Source organism: Bos indicus, chromosome 9 (genome assembly GCF_029378745.1).
Source record: "Bos indicus isolate NIAB-ARS_2022 breed Sahiwal x Tharparkar chromosome 9, NIAB-ARS_B.indTharparkar_mat_pri_1.0, whole genome shotgun sequence".
In the NCBI taxonomy this organism is placed as follows: domain Eukaryota; kingdom Metazoa; phylum Chordata; class Mammalia; order Artiodactyla; family Bovidae; genus Bos; species Bos indicus.
Window position 1 is genome coordinate 9,453,681 of NC_091768.1, and position 21,360 is coordinate 9,475,040.

The 21,360-nt window shown below is 43.8% G+C and overlaps 2 protein-coding genes across 3 annotated transcripts in view; one reads left to right on the forward strand and one right to left on the reverse strand.

Annotated features, from left to right (window-relative positions):
* The window catches only part of COL19A1 (collagen type XIX alpha 1 chain), a 452,305-nt gene extending 443,652 nt beyond the window's left edge, over positions 1-8,653 (forward strand). For both annotated transcript variants that reach the window (XM_070795674.1, XM_070795673.1), the window contains 2 exons: positions 2,092-2,169; positions 2,346-8,653. In XM_070795674.1, coding sequence (XP_070651775.1) covers positions 2,092-2,169; positions 2,346-2,473 — 206 coding nt within the window. In that variant the 3' untranslated portion in view covers positions 2,474-8,653. The remainder of the gene's footprint in view (positions 1-2,091; positions 2,170-2,345) is intronic.
* A 3,354-nt stretch (positions 8,654-12,007) lies between these two features.
* Positions 12,008-21,360, reverse strand: part of COL9A1 (collagen type IX alpha 1 chain) — a 90,085-nt gene continuing 80,732 nt past the window's right edge. The window contains 2 exon segments of the mRNA XM_070795675.1: positions 12,008-12,899; positions 20,994-21,071. Of these exon segments, the coding sequence (XP_070651776.1) occupies positions 12,712-12,899; positions 20,994-21,071 (266 nt within the window). The 3' untranslated portion in view covers positions 12,008-12,711.

Genomic DNA, 21,360 nt, shown 5'->3' on the forward strand with positions numbered 1-21,360 from the left:
TCCAAGGCCGGCGAGCCCCACAAGGGACGTGGACCCCTCACTCCTCGGGGTAACCTTCTCGTCAGTGGCGTCCCTCCCCTTGTGGTCAGCACGCCAGGGGAGTGGCCTCTGATTGGACCACTTCTCTGCGCCTCCTGCCCGTCTTGATCTGGCCTCGCCTTTGTATCCTCGGTTGTGGAACATCTGTTCTCCTATCTTCAGGCCATCCATCCTCAGATATAGTGTTTCACATGCAGTTGTAGATTTGGTGTGTCTATGGGAGGAGGTGAGCTCAGGGCTTTCCAGTTCACCATCTTGGTCAGGAATCCTGAAAGAACTTTACTTAAACTTTTCTCAAACACATGCTGAGTTCCCACCTCTGTGAAAATCCTCAAGAATGGATGCCACACTTCAAAGCCTTATCCGTTTTAGAAAGAGCCTTGCACGCTCAGCGGATGTGGAGTTAGCAGGAGAAAACAGATCCTGCCTTCTAGCTTCCATCAACCTTGGAGGGACAGTATTGGGAATGATTGTTCTTACTTTTGAACTTATAAAGTTCAGCTGTTATTGGTTCATAATGAGGGAAACCCTCTGTTATTTGTAATCCAGTGGCCCATAGAGTAGTTCATGTGACTGATACAGATTTGACTTTTCAGATTTGTTAACAGTCGGGGCCTTAGGAAGTACAAAGCGTATGTGTGTCAAAATGATGAAGGACACAGTGGTCAATTGGGGTCAGGACAAACAACGCATAAGGCCTTCAAACAGCTTGTAAGGCCCTGCATGAAGAATTACCCTTCCCAAATGCCAGTAACACTCTTTTTCTGACCTCATTTTTCTAGCATGCATATAAATGCACTGACTTACAACTTTAGAAATAAACCCCGAGAGTCGAAATGGAAATCTCCAAGGCTATTACCTGAAAAACTACAACAAACACAGTTCTTCAATGACAAGACCCTCTAGATACATTGGGTTAGAACACTGCTGCTGTTTTATTTCTGTTTTCCTACAGAGGCTACACTGATACCAAACTGTCCTCCTGCACCTACAAGCCATGCAGACACATGTCTCTTTGCAGACAGACCAGCCTTCAAGTCCTTTCCAAATTTCAGGAGAGGCCTGCCCTAAAGGGGTGAAAAACTTATTCTAGAAAAATGGGGAAGCTGTTACTGACCTTATTAGCATTCCTATATGAAATTTTGTTGTGAAACAATTATAAAATAAGACCCTATGGCTTTGGGGAAGGCTTCATAAGGAATGAGCTTGGGACCTTAATAGGAAATTGGAGTAAAAATGTTTCATGTGCTTTGTGCAGTTCAACACCTCTATCTATTAATAGCAGGTCGGTATTAACCTAATGATATGAGAGCTTTGTACAAATGCATTTTCACATTTGACAGGAGACATATAAATGTTACTGTGTTTTACAAACACATAAATTATTTTTCTTGTTTTATGACACCTCATATGCACTGAGATTCATGTGGAATAATGTATTTTGCATTATATTAAAATCTGAGAACTAAATTTAAATACATAGCTTTTAGCAGATATGTTCTTCTTTTGGAATTATGTTCCAGTGTTATTAATCCTTGTTAATCAAAGGTTCATATTTCTTCAGTTATTTTTCTTTCTTCCTAATTTTTTAGCCTGTGATATTAAGCACTCACTGAGATGACTGAGTGAGAGTAAGCTTAACAAGGTCTCTGTAATAGTGGGAACTGGGTGGAACTATTAAATACATCCCAGGTAGTAAATATTATTTTACTGCAGAAATGTTTAGAGATTTGGAAGGGTACTTTCAAATGACTTAACTACAAACACTTTTCCTTCTTGTTCACATATGTTAAATGAAAGTCAGCTATAGAAAAGAAATCCTGGTGACTTTTCACGTTTGAATACGTATCAATTTAGGATACTGTTCAGGCCACTGTTGTCTTGGATCCAGTATTGTACTGAGTGTCTGTAGCATAGTCTTCAGATATAAATGTGTGGAGATATTCCACTGGGTGTATTTTCCACGTGCACCTCAAAGTATCTCCTGAATGTGTATCAGTCAGAGAACACGCTTACTTTTTTTTTCTCTCTTTTTGTTTATCTCCTCCTTAGGCTACCGAGGACAGAAGGGAGAAAGGGGGGAACCGGGAATTGGGCTTCCAGGGAGCCCGGGTCTTCCTGGGACTTCAGGTAATAGTGATATTATCTTCGCAGCATGAGCCAGCCTCCAAAAATTGGAGCCATGCCTGCTCCCTGTGGCCCTTTAGTGTCGCTCCAGTTGACACTGAATGACTCGTGTTGGTTGGAGAGAGGGAGGATGATCTGTATGTTGACCTGCATTCTGATGGGGTCTTTTATTTCATTAGCTCCGGGCTTGCCAGGCTCACCAGGTGCCCCAGGGCCCCAGGGCCCCCCAGGACCTAGTGGAAGATGTAACCCAGAGGATTGCCTGTATCCCGTCTCACACACCCGACAGCGAACAGGTGGGAAGTAACCACACCTGAGGAAGACTTGATGCCAGTCACCTCTCCTTGCTGTTGGAGCTTTCTTAATACTGTCAGACCCTCGTGATCGTGGGTGACTTTTTTTTTTTTTTTTTGGTGTAGGCAAGACATTAAAAACAAAAATTGGAATCCTATTCCTATAGTAACTGCGATATCAACCTTTTCAGAATTTTTTCCAAATTCATTCCATGTCTTGCTTCACCATTATTATGCTTTTTATTCAGGGTTTTCTATGAAATATGCAAGCACATCTTATCATTTGTTCTTCTTTAAGAGAAAGTGATATCTCATGATTTAGTAGACTGATGGTGATGTACGTTTTGTAGTCTTATCAACTTGTATTTGGCCTTTCGTTTCTGAATTTTAAAGTTTCGGACTTATCTGGACGTTTCCTTGGTATTTAAATTTAATATCATTGCTGACAATTTCGTTAACTTTTTTGAAATAGTGCATTGCTCCTGCTGAATGTTTTTGACTACTTTTATAGCTTAAGAATTCTCATACCATCCTTTATCCATTCTACTTATGTAGAGAAATAGATAGGCAATAAGACCTTCATAATTTAGATTCTGGAAGAAAACTCAGGAGGCTGTCTTATCAGGGAGCCCAAAATCCTACCAGAGCCAACTACTGAAATGATTTTGTTGCTCCTGTGTAATGAGCTCCAGTCAAAGCAGTCCCACCAGCATGAGTGTGTCCTGCGTAAGAAGGAAGGAGCGAAGTCAAGGCCCAGCACTGTGGTCCCTTTGCCGAGTTTCTCATTTGGGAAACAGAAAGCTGATCTTTCTGGGAGGTGTCTGGTGGTGAAGGCACCCAGCTGTCTTTGGTACTTTCAAAGTTTAAAGGGCCTTGCAGAGTCTTTGGGCCCAAGTACATTAGCCTTCTGACCTCGTGACTCTCAGATGTTAAGAACCAGCCACCAGAACAAAGGATGGGACTTCTAGCAACTGGAAAAGAAACCTCCTTGTGCTAGAAGATGAGCGTGTGGTATCCACAGATGCATATCAACAAGCTGAAGCCTGGAAGCTTGTAGGAAGAATGATGCTTCTCAGAAGCTGCAGCGAGAGGTTCAGGGCCGTGAAGGAAATCCATGAGACCGAGCAAGAGTCCACACACTTCAGGGGCACAGACACTGCCTGGACCACATCCTCTGACCAGGAACAAAAACGTGTGATTGCCAACCAAACAGCTGAATGGTAGTTTCATGGCCTGGCCATACATTATTTTGAGAAACTGTTGGTTGAAAACGATTTCCTGGAACCTTGGGCAGGAGGATGTTGTTGAAATCTGAGTGGCGGGTCCTAGGGATGCCGAGGGCGTGCACCACCCCCGCCCCAGCCCCGGCCCCGCCACAGGCATCTGCCATGGGGCAGATTGTGAAAAGCTGTGAGCACGGTCTTGTGGGCAGCGTGCCTCCATGGAGGCAGCTTTGTTCAAATGCACCCAGGGTTTGAACTGGTTTTCATTGTAGTTGGATGAACTGATGGTCAGGTACTATCTACATGGCTGTGCATATGTACAACCTTTTTATTATTTCATGTTGAAAGATGCTGTATATTTCACTTCCAAGTTTATTTATTTTCATTTCCAAGGTCATTTTATTTATTTCAAGTGTTGTTAATTTTAAATTTATTTTCTCCTTCATTTTCTTTCCTGTGCAATACCTACAATGGTGCTGTGTTTTAGACTGACACAATCAGAATATACATATACATTTTCTTAGTAAAATGATCATTTATCCCCACAAAATGTACAGAGGTCTAAAATCTGGTGCTATGTGTATATCTTGAGCTTTTAATTTGTGGAGCTTTAGTTTGTTGAATTTTCTGAAAGCTTACAACTCCTCTGCCATTCATTAATTTACTTGAATTTGTCATAAAGCTAAAAACATTTTATATGTTTTCAAAGATTATTTTTTCATATTAATTGTTTGCTTATTCTTTTGCTTCTTTGTTAATCCAGAAGTATTTATTTTAGCATTTTACTGCTTTCATGAATTTTTTTGTCACTGGTGATCAGTGCATTGTTTTCCTGGAGTCGATCCCTTCACAGACGCAAGAAGACTCAGTTCATTTTCTTGTTTTACAGATTCTCTCATTTTAATTCCAGAGAATATTTCATGTGTCCTTTCTACAAGTTAAGTATTTCAGAACCTTTCTTTTTCTAAATTCCATTAATGCTGGACTGGTTTATTCCTGTTGCAAGGGTCTGGATTTAGTCAGGTGGTTTGAGGAGTTGATGCCAATTATAAACTTGAGTTGTCACAGTGACTCAGGTCCTTTCTAAACAACTGACATGTGTGATTCAATCCTACTTGGGGATAACCAGAGGAAAGGGCTGCATCACACAGAATGAACTCTGCTTGGCTGCCTGTGCAGGAGAAGCAGCAAAGAGCAGCAAGAAGGGCTGCACCCGGCAAACACAGCACCAGTAAAGTGAAGACCTGGCAGTTGCCTGATTCTTTTAACGAAAAGAACGTGGATAATTTAAGGCCCCAGACAGGGTGTGAAGACTTCCCCTAACTGCCTTGGTGGTGGCCAGTTCTCTTGTCTCATTTTGTTTCATTCCAGAACCTTTGTTCACTTGCACACAGAAGTCAGCAGTGTCCACAGCAGAGAAAAAGAATGACCACATTTCATGAGTTATCTCTTGTCTGGACTCCACACAACAAAGTATGTTTAAATACAAAGTAATTGCAGGCCACGATGGCAACAGACTTCCCATGTAGCACGAGTGATAAAGAACCTGCCTGCCAATGCAGGAGACACAAGAGTTGCAGGTTCAATCTCTGGGTCGGGAAGGTCCCCTGGAGGAGGGCATGGAAACCCACTCCAGTATTCTTGTCTGGAGAATCGCGTGGACAGAGGAGCCTGGCAGGCTACAGTCCATGGGGTCGCAAAGAGTCAGACGTGACTGAAGCCGCTTAGCAGGCACACACATGATGGCAATTGAAAGTTGTGTGTTTGCCCCATAAAAGTATGTTTGAATTCCAGTCTAATATTTTGTGTCAAGATCAGGTAACACTGTCAGATAGAAATCCTTCTGTGCAAAGAACAAGATTTGACTTCAATTAATATTTATGGCCTTTAGAAAAAGGAAGAATAATTCATGACTTTGTTATTCTTCTTTTCTGCTGAAGACATTAACCATTTTTTCGTAACTGTAACAGAAACACAGCCAGTCTTAACCTTTGAAATTTTTCACCTTGTTATCAAAGTAGTGTAATTAATGACTTTAAAGTATTGATAATCCCATATGCTTGTTTCTATGGTTCATAACATTGTTGAAACTTTAAAATTTTAGACACTTTTGTGATAGAGCATCAGTAATTATCTTAAGATATATTATCTGTAAAAGATGTCATTTGATGTTTGGATTATAAAATGATTTCTTATGAGTATGTTTTAAGAGTTAAATAAGATTGAGCTTTTCTGCAGTCTTTCTCCACTGTAGAGAACCTGTGATATATCACCTTTTGTCCACAAGATGGTGTCTTAAGCAATTTGTATCAGAAGAATTGAACAGACTTGCTGGAAAATCCCATGGACGGAGGAGCCTGAAAGGCTGCAGTCCATGGGGTCGCTGAGGGTCGGACACGACTGACCGACTTCACTTTCACTTTTCACTTTCGTGCACTGGAGAAGGAAATGGCAACCCACTCCAGTGTTCTTGCCTGGAGAATCCCAGGGACTGGGGAGCCTGGTGGGCTGCTGTCTATACGACTGAAGTGACAGCAGCAGCAACAGCCACAGCAGAAACACAAAAGGCTAGAAACAGCTGAGTAGACAATTCCATCAAAACCTTTGCTTTTGTACTTACTCTTTTTTACTTTTGTAAATAATTTCTTGTTAATTTATGTTTTGTAATTTTTTTTGTTAATTTATGTTTTCCTCACTTTAAGTATCTTTATGAAGCAGGCACAATAACGTCTGATTTGTTGACTGTTTCAGTTTTATTTCATAAGTATATTTATATGGCTAGCTAACTTGAAAATTTACTATTTGTAACTTTAGTTTGTATGCTACCCTCATATTTTAGTGATTAACATGAAAACACTTGAGTAATCATGTTACCTATTAAACAGGATAGAAAATCTCTTTTGGCAAATAAAAAGAATTTAGCTTATCACAAGAAGTAGACCATTGATAGAATTAGACAATGTCCGAATCTTCATACTGTTCAAAGTACTTAAAAGTTTATAATTAGATTTGTATAATTATATTTTTTTAGAAATGTATCACTATTTACAAAATTTACGATGAAAAACACTATTTTTCAAAATACCATTTAAACTTTCCTAACACTGGCAATAATATCCTGATATTGAGAATTTTCAGGTTAAGTTATATGCTTAAGGTTTTTCCAGTGAAGTCTCAGAATAGTTTTGCAGATGTGTTCATTGCTCTTGTTGTTCAATTATTTTTCACACTTTTCTGTGTCCACCTTCTTCAGACACACAGTTTAATGTCATTGTTTCCGTGTCCATTCTTAAACGCTAGTGTGGAGGCTTGGACCCCCTGTTATAGCCCTCTCTCTTACAGCTTACACAGCCTTCCAAGAGGGAGAGGTATAGACTGAACTGAATTTTTGTCTTTTATGCCTATTATTTCAAACTGACTTAGCCCACTGAATTGTATTCACTCATTAGTTGACTGGTAAAGCGTTCATGACATGAAACGTGTTTAACTACTGGGAGTCTCAGGAAATAAGACAGATTAATGACTTCAGTCTTGTGTGCTGTGGCTGGAGCGGTACCCCAAACACTTCACTCAGCAAAATTGTGCTAGAGTAACTGCTCGAGTTAGTTAAATTGAATGGAAAACCAGGTGAACACAGAGAAAACTCTTCCAGAGGAGCAGACCCAGAATAGCAAAACTTTACCTCAAATTTCAGTTCAGTTCAGTTCAGTCGCTCAGTCGTGTCTGACTCTTTGCGACCCCATGAACCGCAGTACGCCAGGCCTCCCTGTCCATCACCAACTCCCGGAGTTCACCCAAACTCATGTCCATTGAGTCGGTGATGCCATCCAACCATCTTATCCTCTGTCTTCCCCTTCTCCTCCTGCCTTCAATCTTTCCCAGCTTCAGGATCTTTTCAAATGAGTCAGTTCTTTGCATCAGGTGGCCAAAGTACTGGAGTTTCAGCTTCAGCATCATTCCTTCCAATGAATATTCAGGACTGATTTCCTTTCGGATGGATTGATTGGATCTCCTTGCGGTCCAAAGGACTCTCAAATTTAGGGCAGGCTTATAAAACCAAGCTATCTAAGAAAAATCTAAATGGAAAAAAATGCCATGTTCAGAACCTATAGTCTTCCCTGATAGCTCAGTTGGTAAAGAATCTGCCTGTAATGCAGGAGACCCCGGTTTGATTGCTGGGTCAGGAAGATCCCCTGGAGAAGGGGTAGGCTGCCCACTCCAGTATTCTTGGGCTTCCCTGGTGGCTCAGCTGGTAAAGAATGTGCCTGCAATGCGGGAGACTTGGGTTTAATCCCTGGGTTAGGAAGATCCCCTGGAGAAGGGAAAGGCTACCCACTCCAGTATTCTGGCCTGGAGAATTCCATGGACTGTATAGTCCATGGGGTTGCAAAGAGCTGGACATGACTGAGCAACTTTCATTTTCAGAGCCAATAGTGAGTGATATAGGTTACAGCTCCAGGAGTTAGCTACTTGCTTCATGAATGTGTCAAAAGAGAGTACTAATAAAGTAAAAGATTTCGCTAAATTTAGGGGGTAGTTAGTAAGATTTGAGTTTAACAGAAGGATGTGTGTCGCCTGACAAGGATAAGCATATGGGTGTAAAGATGCTAACTGCATCACAAATTTTTATTTTGCTCTTTTATTTAAAGTACATTTTAGGGATAAATATTTTTCAGTGTATTAATGTATTTAAATTCAGATTGTTTTATGACATATTTTTAAACTATTTATTTTTAAAATAAGACTTTGGGTGCATTTTTTGTCCATTCTCTGTGTTCTCTATCTTACCTCATCAAGCTATGTAAGGTTTAATTCAACATACTGCTGTTAAGTGGAATGGCGCGAGGTTTGTTCTAAATCCCACGTGGTTATACTGCTTTGACGAGTTGATTCCTGTGTGTTTGTGTTGCATAATGAGTTTGTCACTTATCTCAGCAATAAAGGATTTGATCCCGGATCAGGGAGTTCTGAGGTGCGGTTATTAGCAGCATCTCTTCTTTAGCTGAGGCTCCACATTTCAGCCCCGCTGACAGGGGTCAGCCACAGGGAGGCTGCAGGCACACTCACCTCCCAAGCTCTCACCTCCATGAGCCCACGGATGCCGAGGGGCGTGCAGACTGGCCTGTTGCAGGGCTCATGTCAATACCACGCTCATAATCATACTTTCGTTTGTCACATGAATCCACACTTAGCTTCTAAGAATTACATTCACAGCCCAGCTCAGTGGCAGCTCATAAAAAGCTTGGTCTGATGAATTTGGATGAGAATTAAAAGCAGAAACAAGAGAGTATCCAGGCCTTTGTGACTTTGGTCGCACATGGTGATCTCCTCACTAAATCATGTGGGCTTGAGCAAGATGAAAGATGTCAGAGTTAACTTTTCTCAGAAACATAAGCTCTTCCATCCTGAGTGATGGGCCATTAGGTTAAATACACAGCATGTCTCTTTAACAGAAATGAATCCCATCAAAACCTGCAGATGGATTTAGATTCCTGCTTAGACTGGGAAATGATTTACAGAGTTCTTAACGATCCTCACCCTCAGGTCCGTCATGAAGAGTAAGGTAATCGTGTGCTCTCTGAGGGATAGTCTGAAGTCTCTTCACACGAAAATCTCCAACGTGGAGGCCAGAGACAAATTCGGACAAATCTTAAAAGAAAGTTCCCTGGAGCCAGTTCCCATCATTCACTTTCTCTGTAGGTATTCTTAGAAAATTTGGCCTCAAGAGCAAGATGTGAAGGGATTGTTAAGGGGAAAGTTAGCATGGATTCCCGTTTATTAAGATCAAAAATAGGATCCGTCAGCATCCTCTTCCTGATAACCAGATACATTAAACTGTATGTATAATGTACCAACCAATGCATTATACTTCCTCTAGTTAGTTCTTTAAAGAGCCTTTGGGCATGTGTATCTATAGTCATATGTTCTTATGGTAAACCAATTCTGATTTAATATTTACTGAGCCATATGAATTAATGCTGCCATGTCCTGGATCAAAGCTCACTAACAAAGACTCAGTACATAGCTGAAAAGTATCAATTTTACTCTAGAAAAAAAAAGAGAGACTTGACCTATATTTATTGAAAACAAATGCTCTTTTTCTAAAAAAGGTATTTTAAATAATTTACATCCATTCCCTGTTTGTAAACAGCAGGATTACTTGTTGGCTAGTGCTTTTCTTAATATTGCTTTTTCACACCTTTTGCCAGGGCTCCCAGAAAATGTTTAAAAACCATTTTCTTGATATTTAGTGTGACTGTATGTATTTCTAGTGATCTTCCCCCTCTATTAGTTTCTTTTTAAACTCAGACATGTTAATTATCAGAGAAGCTTTAAGAGTCAAAAAAATAAAGAATACAGAGATTTCTCTTCTAAAGCAGGGATTTACATTAAGCTTATTTCAGGTTGCAAGTAAATCAGATTTTATTTATAATGTTTAAGGATAGCAATATTCATGTAGTTAGCTTGAAATAGTGTGTCCATAAATAATAAAATCAATCATGAAACTGATATGACTACTCATTCATCCCCTTCTGCTAGACAAAGCCAATGATCCCAAACTGTGCTGGGGAATTTATGTGCTCAGTCACTGGGAAGTGATTTCCGCAGTTCTTACCCAACCTCTCAGATCTGTGGGATGGAAATCAGGTCACAGTGTCACAGACACACTGGCTTAGAATTAGATCATCAGCCCTTGAGTAAATAACGTGCATGTTTCTAACCACCTGTAATTACCCTACACTTCTTCTCAGCAACTCGGACACCTTCCAACTTCCCCGAGGTCTGGAGGATTTCTGTTTTGCTAAAGAGAGAGATTTGGTCTAATTTAGGATTTATCAACATTCTTTCATGGAGAGGATCAGTGAGCTGTTTTCTTTGCAATTTCTCTGTCAAGTCTACACTGCTTCTGTAAGCTGTTTCTGAACTGGATTTACGATGGATTACTCCCACCATTGGGGATGTGCTCATTTCACACAATCGCTTTGTAAGTGGTGGTTTCCAGTTTGCTGTGTCTATGGAGCTTGCTGTACAGCCTTTTGTATATCAAGTTTGTAGAACAGTTCATTCAACTTTTCCTTGAAATTTTATTTTTTTTAATTTTCTTATGAATCTGATAAACCTATTTATCAGAACTGAGAAACGTATTTATTTATCTAATTTTTCTTTTGTTGTATCTGACTGTGTCACTCCAGTTAAAATAAAACCACCTTGGTGAAAATAAAGGCGATTTCTTTGCATTTACTGGATTATATGTCACAGCACCTGAAAAGGTTTGCCATCCATGTGGAGACCATGTAAGCAGTTATGACCGCTGTCTCGTCTGCAAAGATTACCTCTTCCACGAGGAGGAGGACCGTCCTCCCTGGCATGCAGATGGCACTGACCTACGCAGCCAAGCCGGAATTGTTCCCCTTACACACCAGGAGCACGGGACTCGAGGCTGTGAGCGGCTTTAAAGAAACCCAGATACACATTACATGTTGATTGATTTAACCAAATGAGTGGGGCTAAGATTTTAAAATGCTGAGAGTCCAACTGAGGGCAGAAAAGCTTCACCAGTGAGGTGAGGCATCACACCTATCAGGGCTCACTCCCCGTGACTTGAGAGAAGGGAGTTCCATAAACGGAGAAGATCCTGACTGGCGCACTGTGCTTTGCCTGGGACAGGTGATCATATGCCCTGTGACACAAACTGACTATGTTACGGCTGGTCCGTAGTTAATACAGTTGCTGACAAAACAGCAGGCCAGTGTGATTATGTAAATAGTAATGGAGTGCTTGAGGGGCCAGGCAATACCTATCTTATTGATAAGAATACAGTGCTTTAGCTGAGCTGCCTTTATACAGTTTATAAGAAAAAATTGAGTACAACATAAATCATTTGTGCAGTGAAGTTCTTAACAGGACAGCACTGAAATGAAGGCAGCAGCTTCTCCCCCAGAACCCGAGCCAGGCTAGACTTGGGGGGCCCATGCAATCTGCCATAGCATGCAAGCAGATTTGTGCAAGTGTATTTGTACATTTTTCGGGAGGATGGGTTCATAACTCTCATTTTATTTCTCAAAGGTCCATGAAACCTCCCCTACCACCTCCCCCAACCCGCCACGCTCTACCCCCACCATACACAAACACACAAAGAACTCTGTCACAAGGCCACACCCTCTGGGGAGCAGAAAGGGCTTTTTAATTTCTCTGTAGAACAAAGCACTAACATCATAAACACAGGCCTACAGAAATGCCAGTATTTAAAAAGCTTTACGTATCTGAACAACTGTAAGTGACTTCTTTTCATTGAACCCAGCTATAAAAAAAACATGCAAGAGAGTAAGAAACCATGTTTATTGCTTCTTTGGTACAACAAGAGACGTGACCTCAAACCTTGAAAATAAATAATCTCATCAATAAAACTACTGAACGGTAGGGTATTAAGACTCTTTCTTTGCTTTCACATGGACGAGCCCAAAATACGAATGGGTTTGGATACAGTACAGTTCAGCAGAAAGGCAAGCTGACGCTGAGAACCCCACGGGTGTAAGGAAAACACCCCAAGTGGCACAGCAACTGCAGAGTCCCCAGGAGCACAGTGATGGGGATCTTAAGCACCAATTCTCTTGACAGTAATGGGGCTGCTTCTTAACTAATCTGGTAAATCCTTGCAGAGCTGGAACGAGCGTCTGAGAACACGTGCTCACTACAAAATGGAAGTAACTACTGCAACTGAGGTAAACCAAACAGCGTCTCTGTTTATTGGCACAGCGGCCCGTGACGTACCACACACGGATAGCACACGTGAGTTCAAGAGCCTGGGGATGGGACTGCCGATTCACTCAAAAGGAGGGGTGTTGTCTGTCTGATCCATTGCTCTGTGGCTCCCCTCAAAGAGAAAGGAGAAAGGATTTGCTGAATAGCACCATTGTCCTAAACCTGATGGTCAGATCGACTCCTAGGGTACCACTGAAGGGGCCGTTCTCCCCCAGGCGCCTTCTTCAGGTGTGGTTTCCACCGACAGCCGCGTGGCACCAAGCCCCTCACTGATTGGGACCTTTGCTGTTGAATGCCCGCTGACCGGCCTGCAGGGTGCAGGACGCTGGCTCGCAGAAACCAGGGGGACCCGGGGGGCCTGGGGGGCCGGGCACACCGGGGATGCCCGCCACCCCAGGGGGGCCTCGCTCGCCGTCCCGGCCGTTCCTCCCGTAGCTGGCAGGACCCGGGTCACCTGAAACACACAGAAGGCACGCTCGTGAGCAGGAGACCCGCAGACGCAGACGCAGAAGGCACTGGCTCCTCCCCGGCCCAGCAGCGTGTGCAGAGGGCCTGGAGAGACGCTTTTAGAAATGACGGGATGGCCAAACTAGATCTGGATGGTGGCACAGGATCGCTTCATGGCAGTTGAGTCACTGCAAAATGAAAAGTGTTAGGAGACCCGGGAATCTCTCATCCCCTCTCCCATCTGCCGGATACAGCAGCCTCTCCACACAGACGTCTGCTGAGCCCGGGAACAGGCTGACTCAGATGCCAAACACACCTGGACCTCAATCTGTTAATAATTCATCGATACAGTTTGTACTTATTACATAATGAAATTATGTTGGACCCAGTGGGTTAAACAATTATTCCATCATCATATGTATATTAATCATTAAAATGAATTTCACCTGATTCTGACTTTTTTAACTTGGCTACTAGCAGATTTAAAATCATACACGCCAACTCGTGTTTGCGCCTCACGCTGTATCTCTTCAGACCACGCTCCTGTAGCAGCCGCCCTTATTTCTAGCGGGTGATCAAGTTCCAGGCAGGGAGACGTGCCCCTGGGTGGTTGGAAGATGCAGACAGGTGGCTGGAAGGCCTAGCTCTGCCGTACGAGTCACTCATCTCCCTGTCTCCTCATCCACAAGATGGATGATGCCTGCCTGAGAACTATATTCTCTGCCTGAATGCACCTGATGAATGACTATTAGAAAATTAGTGCTTTGTGTTTCTTAGAAGACTGTGCAATGCACCCCACAAAGCTCCTTGAAATCCTTCTCATCAGAGCTTTACCCCAACAGGAACGACACACTGCCCTAAGCTCTTGGGAGGCGGGGGGGTGGGGGGGTTCTTTCTTTCGTTAAGTCCAAAGATTGTTTGGTTCCTCCCTGAACCAGTGAGGCATGGAGTCACAGACCCCATAACAAAGAGACACGTTTCTGCGAACATTCTCTCCATTGCACCAGCATGCCGTCACATGATGCTTGCAACGGTGGTGATACCAGAGGCGTGTAAAAGGAATCCTGTGTGCCAGGATAACACAGTGTTTACAGAGATCCTCCTTTGGGTCCGGGCTTCGCTGGTGGTTCAAATAGTAAAGAATTTGCCTGCAACGCAGGAGACACAGGTTCGATCCCTGCATCAGGAAGATCTCCTGGTGAAGGGCATGGCAACATGCTCCAGTATTCTTGGCTGGAGAATCCCAGGGACAGAGGAGCCTGGCGGGTCGCATCGGGTCACAAAGTCTGACACGACTGAGCGACTAACACTTTGATTTCTCCTCGTGTCCACGGTCTTAACTTGGCTATTAAGCCAAAAGGTGAAAACAAAATCTATACATTCAATTATATTCACTTAGATTTAGTTCCTTTCCCTGTTTCTTGGCAGTTTTTAGTTTTCTGTCCCTATTTTTAGTTCAGTTCAGTTGCTCAGTCATGTCCAACTCTTTGCAACTCCACAAACTGCAGCACGCCAGGCCTCCCTGTCCATCACCAACTCCCAGAGTCCACCCAAACCCATGTCTATCAAGTTTGTGATGCAATCCAACCATCTCATCCTCTGTCGTCCCCTTCTCTTCCTGCCCTCAATCTTTCCCAGCATCGGGGTCTTTTCCAATGAGTCAGTTCTTCACATCAAGTGGCCAAAGTATTGGAGTTTCAGCTTCAACATCAGTCCCTCCAGTGAACACCCAGGACTGATCTCCTTTAGGATGGACTGGTTAGATTTCCTTGCAGTCCAAGGGACTCTCAAGAGTCTTCTCCAACACCACACTTCAAAAGCATCGATTCTTCTACGCTCAGCTTTCTTTACAGTCCAACTCTCATATCCATACATGACCACTGGAAAAACCATAGCCTTGACTAGATGGACCTTTGTTGGCAAAGTAATGTCTCTGCTTTTGAATATGCTGTCTAGGTTGGTTATGACTTTCCTTCCAAGGAGTAAGCGTCTTTTAATTTCATGGCTGCAGTCACCATCTGCAGTGATTTTGGAGCCCAGAAAAAGCTTATTTATCCCATTTGCCTTCTGTTGGTCTTGTTGTAGTGATCTGGTCTTTTTCAGCTGCCTTATTACACAGCCCACATACTTTTAGAAGGAAAACTACATTATAGACACTGCTTTACACATAACATTCTTCCCATTATACTTACTATTAGGTCCACAAAAAGCCACATTACAGGACAAAATGTAGCGAAGCTGTAAGGGAATAATTATCTCTGACTCTATACATCTCAAGGCTGTAGACAAGCAGATATAAGTAATTTCCCTTCATTTATCTCATAAGCCTTCATTTGACTACAACAAGTGATGAAGCAGGTAATTCTGTGTTTCCCTCTCAAGACAAGGTCTACCCCTAACCCACGGCGCCTGTTGACAAGGCTTTAGCAGAACCCTGCCTTTAAGCAGAGCCTATTCAGATTTACTGCCACGGAGACAGTTAAAGGTTCAGTTGGTCTTTTAAGGCTTAAAAAGAGAGACCAGATATAAACGCTTTTAAATGGTCAGGCTGGACAAACGGCAGCCCATGAGCCAACGCTGGGGTTGTGAACAGTGTTATCAGGACACAGCGTGTCTGCTGTTTGCACACTGCCCTGGCAGCTCGGCACTACACAAGCAGAGGTCCGGGCTGCAGCAGAAGCCGTCTGGCCCTTGGGGCTCAAAAAGCACGGTCTTGCAGCAGGGGAAGGAGAGGACAGGAAAGGAAGAGAGTGGCACTGACACATAAACATGACCGAGCTAAACAGACAGCCAGCAGGAGCTGCTGTATAGCACAGGGAGCTCAGCTGGCTGCCCCGTGATGACCTGGAGGAGAACAGGAGGGGTGGGAGGGAGGTTCACGAGGGAGCGGGTATATGTATACTTATGCACATATGCATATATATGCATACATATGCATACATATGCAACATATGTGTGTTTGTGTATATATATATATATATAGTTGTAGAAATATAGAAACCTCTTTTCAACTGCTGAAGAGAAAGCATGAATCGAAATTGCTCTTACTCTGCTTTGCCTGCTTCATGGGTGTCTGAGCTACACTGCTAAGTCACTTCAGTCGTGTCCGACTCTGTGCAACCCCATAGACAGCAGCCCACCAGGCTCCCCCGTCCCTGGGATTCTCCAGGCAAGAACAGTGGAGTGGGTTGCCGTTTCCTTCTCCACTGAGCTACACTAACAGCCTAATAGTTAGAGTTTTCTGAAATTTCAAGGACCTATAAAATGTTACTGCCAAACCTTTCATGATTTTTTAAAAAATGAACGTCTGTATAATTCTCTGTACTAACACTAGAGGGCAGTCATGTTACACACACAGAAGCCCAGCCTCTCAGCCCTAATAACACCTGCAATGCAATAAAAGGGACTAAGACACAGGCTTTAAAACAAAACAAAACATGGAAATCATTTCCAGCATTCAATAGGGAATTTCTCACCTTGTTCTTAGTGCTTGACAGAGCACATATGTTTCAGGCATTAGTGTATAAAGTGGGTTGTTTACATAAGATCCCCACACCCCAATAAAAGAGTGGAGACAGGACAGCCGCAGAAAAGGGGTAAGTGACTATGCTAGAGTCGAGCCCGGGCTTCCCAGGTGCCACTGGTGGTAAAGAACCCACCTGCCGACGCAGGAGACATAAAGGGCTTGGGTTCAATCACTGGGTCAGGAAGATCCCCTGGAGGAAGGCGTGGCAACCCACTCCAGTATTCTTGCCTGGAGAATCCCATGGACAGAGGAGCCTGGAGGGCTACAGTCCATGGGGTCGCATAGAGTCGGATATGACCCAAGCAACTTAGAAAGCACACACACAGACTTAAGCTTAAAGCGAGTGTGCCCTTTCTGTCTGGGGACTTCTTCACTCAGGATCCACAGGTAAAGCTCATCTATCTGCAAACCTTGAACAAGAAACCTGGTACAATAAGTGCGAGTCAGTCTAACGTCCGGGTCACGTTCACACACAACGATTATTTAAGGTCCTCGTTCTCCCAGCACGCTTAGATACACAAAGAAGTCAGGGCCCACTCTTAAATATCTTTTCTTCATATCCCCAGATTGGGAGCAACTGGTCCCCAGTGAACAAGTCCAGTGGCAACAGACAAAGAGTTACTGGTGAAGAGACACTCACCAAAGGTCTCTGTTAAGAGACAGACACGGGAGAGGTGAAGGCAGGGGGCAGGGTCTAAGGTCCCAGAGGGCTTGCTCAGTGCGGTCCCCACAGCTCTGGGACAGGAGCAGAAAAGGAAATGTGCCAAAGTCAGGGGCCAGAATGGCAAGACAGACCCAGCACACACCTGGACCGCCCGCACGACACTGTCCACAGCAAGAACCTGGACACAGGAATGTCGGCCTTGTCACTTACTACCCGAGAGATCTCTGTCGAGGCCCGTGACCTTTGTGAGTCTGTGTTTCCTCAAACATAAAAGGAGGAATAATAATAACTAAATTTGCTGAGTAGTTGCCAGAAGCCAGGTGCTATGCTAAGTGCTTTCCAGGTATTAACACATCCACAGATCCTCCTAAATGAGGAGGGTCTTCCCATGCCCGGGAAGCCCAGCTCCACCTCCCTCCCCTCTTACACACCTGCCCTGCCCACCTCTGGCTGTGAGACGCAAACTGGACGATCTGTGTCCATGTTTAGACGACAGGGTGCTACAGCCAATTTGACAGTCCCTGCAATTGTCATGATAAGAACCCAAGGTCTGTATTAGACGATGGACCATCACACCCTCAAGGGGCACACGATACTTCACAGTGAACACGCTGAGAGAAGGAGGGCAGACAGAGGCCGAAAACAGTCCAGAAGGAGCACAGCCATTCTGACAACTGGCAGATAATGAAGGTATTGCATTTCTTCCAATACATCAGCTATGTTAGCACAAAGAAGAATGACCAAACGATCTTCTTTCCATTTAGAAGGACCCGAGTCCCAAATTCAACAACAGGTCGCAGAATATCCTATTCTGCCAGTTCCCTCCTTTACTTAAGATGTGTGTTATCTACAAGGCTCCAGACAAATCCCTGAACACAGCCCTGAAGGCTCCCCTGGGTCCCAAAGTCCTCCTTCTGTCAGGATTGTGAGAGACCAGAAATCACTTTCTTACCCACACTCCAAGGTCTCCCAAGGATATTTAAAGCGGCCCAGCTACTTGGTGACGTGATTTCCTGGGACCAATGCTTTGCACTTGCGGTCTGGAGTCACAGCAATTCAGCGGACGGAGGGTCTGAGGTGTTAGGGGCAGTGCTGACTGACAGAAGGTCGAGAAAAAGCCACAAAGGCTGAGCCAGGGTCCAGCTCTGCACTTCAGCCACCTTGCAATGCAGCAGTGCGTTTGTCACATTAATAATAGTTCGAATAACTGGCATTTCTGGAGCATCCACTATAGCCAGAAACTGTCCTAGGCTCCTTTCATGGATTGATTGTTCTTTAATTCTCAGAATTAGACTCTCCGGGAGATGGGATTGATTACTATCACTGTTTTGTAAGTGGGGACACCAAGGCACGGAGCCAGTCAGGAACTAGCTCAACGCCATAAAGCTCGGAAGTGACGGTCAAGGTGTAAAGCCAGATATCTGAATCACAGAGCCCACACTCCCAAGGGCCCACTCTCAGAGGACTCGATTTAGAGGCAGAATGGCCCCAAAACCTCTCGCTCAGGGACTGAATGGATTTGAGAAACTGTCCCCTGAGTACGTTTAGGCAGACACACGGGGATATGAGCCAACCCGAAACCAACGATCCAGCTGGTGCCTCAAAGCAGATGTAGACACAGACCCGACTGCGTGCTTCGACAAGTGAGCCTCGATTCTTAAAAGACTAATCTGTAACTCTGAGTTCACCCTAAGTAATGTCAAATATCCCCTCAACGAAAATGTACCTAAAGCACAGAAAAACACAGATGGGTAGAACCAGGAAGGGAGGGGAGAGGGCTGGAAAAATGCAGCAAGGAAACAGGACAGGCTTCCAAGTCCTGGACAAACCTGACTTTAACAAACCAGATTTAAGCCGTAATTCCAAGACTAACATATAGTCATTTTCACAAGGAAGACCAGCTGAGGGTCACGGAGAGCTGCCGGGGATGACTTGCCCTACCTGACCACTCACCCACACATGGATGACTGGTGTCCTAGAAAGCAAATCCACGGAGCCCCTTCCAGGCCGAGCAAGGGTCCCGGGACACCATGCAAACTGCACAAATACAAGCTGGTCTCCACCTTCCTATTTTTAAACGCAAAATGGGATTTATCAACAGATTTTTTTGAAAGCAGAAGTCACCAGATACAATAATGTATTTTTGGTAAATTGTGCCAGTACTACAAGCTGCTGATCCAGGAACTGTAATTTGCCAACAAAATGGGAGAAGGAGAAATTGTCAGGATCTCTTTCAAATACACGGATAATTAGGTAAATCGTAATGATGTTGTTTTATTAGCCTTCAAACATTCTATTCCTACCATGGATAAGGGAGACGAGTCCTCAGAAAAGTCTGTTTTCCTTTTCTTTCTGCTAGACATCCATCAATGAATCCAGACTTTCAGATCAGATCAGTCGCTCAGTCGTGTCCGACTCTTTGCGACCCCATGAATCGCAGGACGCCAGGCCTCCCTGTCCATCACCAACTCCCGGAGTTCACTCAGACTCACATCCATCGAGTCAGTGATGCCATCCAGCCATCTCATCCTCTGTCGTCCCCTTCTCCTCCTGCCTCCAATCCCTCCCAGCATCAGAGTCTTTTCCAATGAGTCAACTCTTTGCATGAGGTGGCCAAAGTACTGGAGTTTCAGCTTTAGCATCATTCCTTCCAAAGAAATGATGCTAAAGCTGAAACTCCAATACTTTGGCCACCTCAACTTTACTGTTTATTAAAATCTTCCCTGGGTCCCATTCAACTCCAGCCAGATTTTCTTTCCTTTTCTGATCACAAAGGCTTCCTTTTCCAATCACAAAAATTCATCAACTTGTGAAAACATCTTGACAGGCCCACCAATTACCATTTTAGAAAGGCAGCGTTTGAGCTATCTCCAAATGCATTCATATTTTTAAAAATTATTTTAAATGAGAAAGTGATCACCAGGAGTAATGAAATGGATAATTAGAAAGCAATGATGTTTGGGGGCTGCAATTATAGCCATGATTGACTACGTAAGCCTCCAGCAGAATTAGAAAACGATCATTTCTTTGCTGGATTTCCCTCAACCAAGTTTTGCAGATCCACGGCAGGAGTGTGGGCCACCCTCCTTCTGCATAAGCCCCCTCCCCTGACCAGTCTCCCCAGGGACTTCAGGGGGCCTTCCTGAGCCTTGGCCCTGAAGCGCTCACAACGTTTACTGGAGGCTCAGGCTATTCACGCTCTTCACCTGAACTGGATTTCAGGCCCCAGGAGGCCGCTTCTGCACTTGGACTTGGCGGTTGCATCCCGCGGATTCACATGGGACAGCCTGGACCTCGGCCACAGAGTAGCCGGTGTATAAGGAGAGCAGACACCCAGTGAGAGTGCCCGCTGTCACACAGACATGACTGTGTCACCTCAGTCTACCCAGCTGGGCTACATTCTTGGAGTGACTCCTGAGAGTAGGAATGCGCAGGTTTATTTATTTTGGGATATGGGTTTCTGGAGGGTCTGGGTGTTTGAAGGAAAAGCTTTCAGAATAAAATTTCAGTTATTCCCTGTGCAACATGAGTAGCTGAAAACTTGGATTCGTCTTCCTGTTGCTCTGACGTTTTAGTTAAAAAAAAAAGAAGAGGAAACTACCACTGGGCTAGAAACGGACAGGGCCCCATTCATCCAGAATTTTAGTGCATTGTGGCTGGACCTCCACAGCAATTTTTAACGTATTTACTTAAGAAAGTAACATTTCAAGGCATGTATTCTTCTCTCAAAGAATACAGACATGATTTACAGACTATTTAACTCTTCATTAAAGGTGGTCTTCAAAAATCGATGCCGGTCATTATTATCACATGATAAGCAGAGGTAATCAAAGAGCCATACTTTACAGTGTGATCCAGTTCAGACCACCTGCTCCATACCACTTCCCACCTCACCCTGCCTTCATCCTTACCTGGGAGACCTGGAGCTCCTGGCAAACCTTTGGGACCTCTTCCTGGGGGGCCACGATCCCCTCTTTCTCCTGCATCACCTGTGTGTCATAAGAAATGTTACTTCTCTGTATGTCTATAAAAATGAACATAAAGCATAAACATAAATTCAACTTAAAGCAAAGCCTACGTTCAGAAACCAAAAAGTTATGAGGTTGCCACTAACTAGGTCTTACTAAGTACATAGCGAGGCATAAATCGAGTTAATTATATTAAGATATCTAAGGGGGAAAAAAATCAAATGATCGTATCGGTAGATGCTGACAAGCCACTGATACAACATTCAATAAAGTAAGTACCAAGCTACTTCCCTAACATGATAAAGTCCAT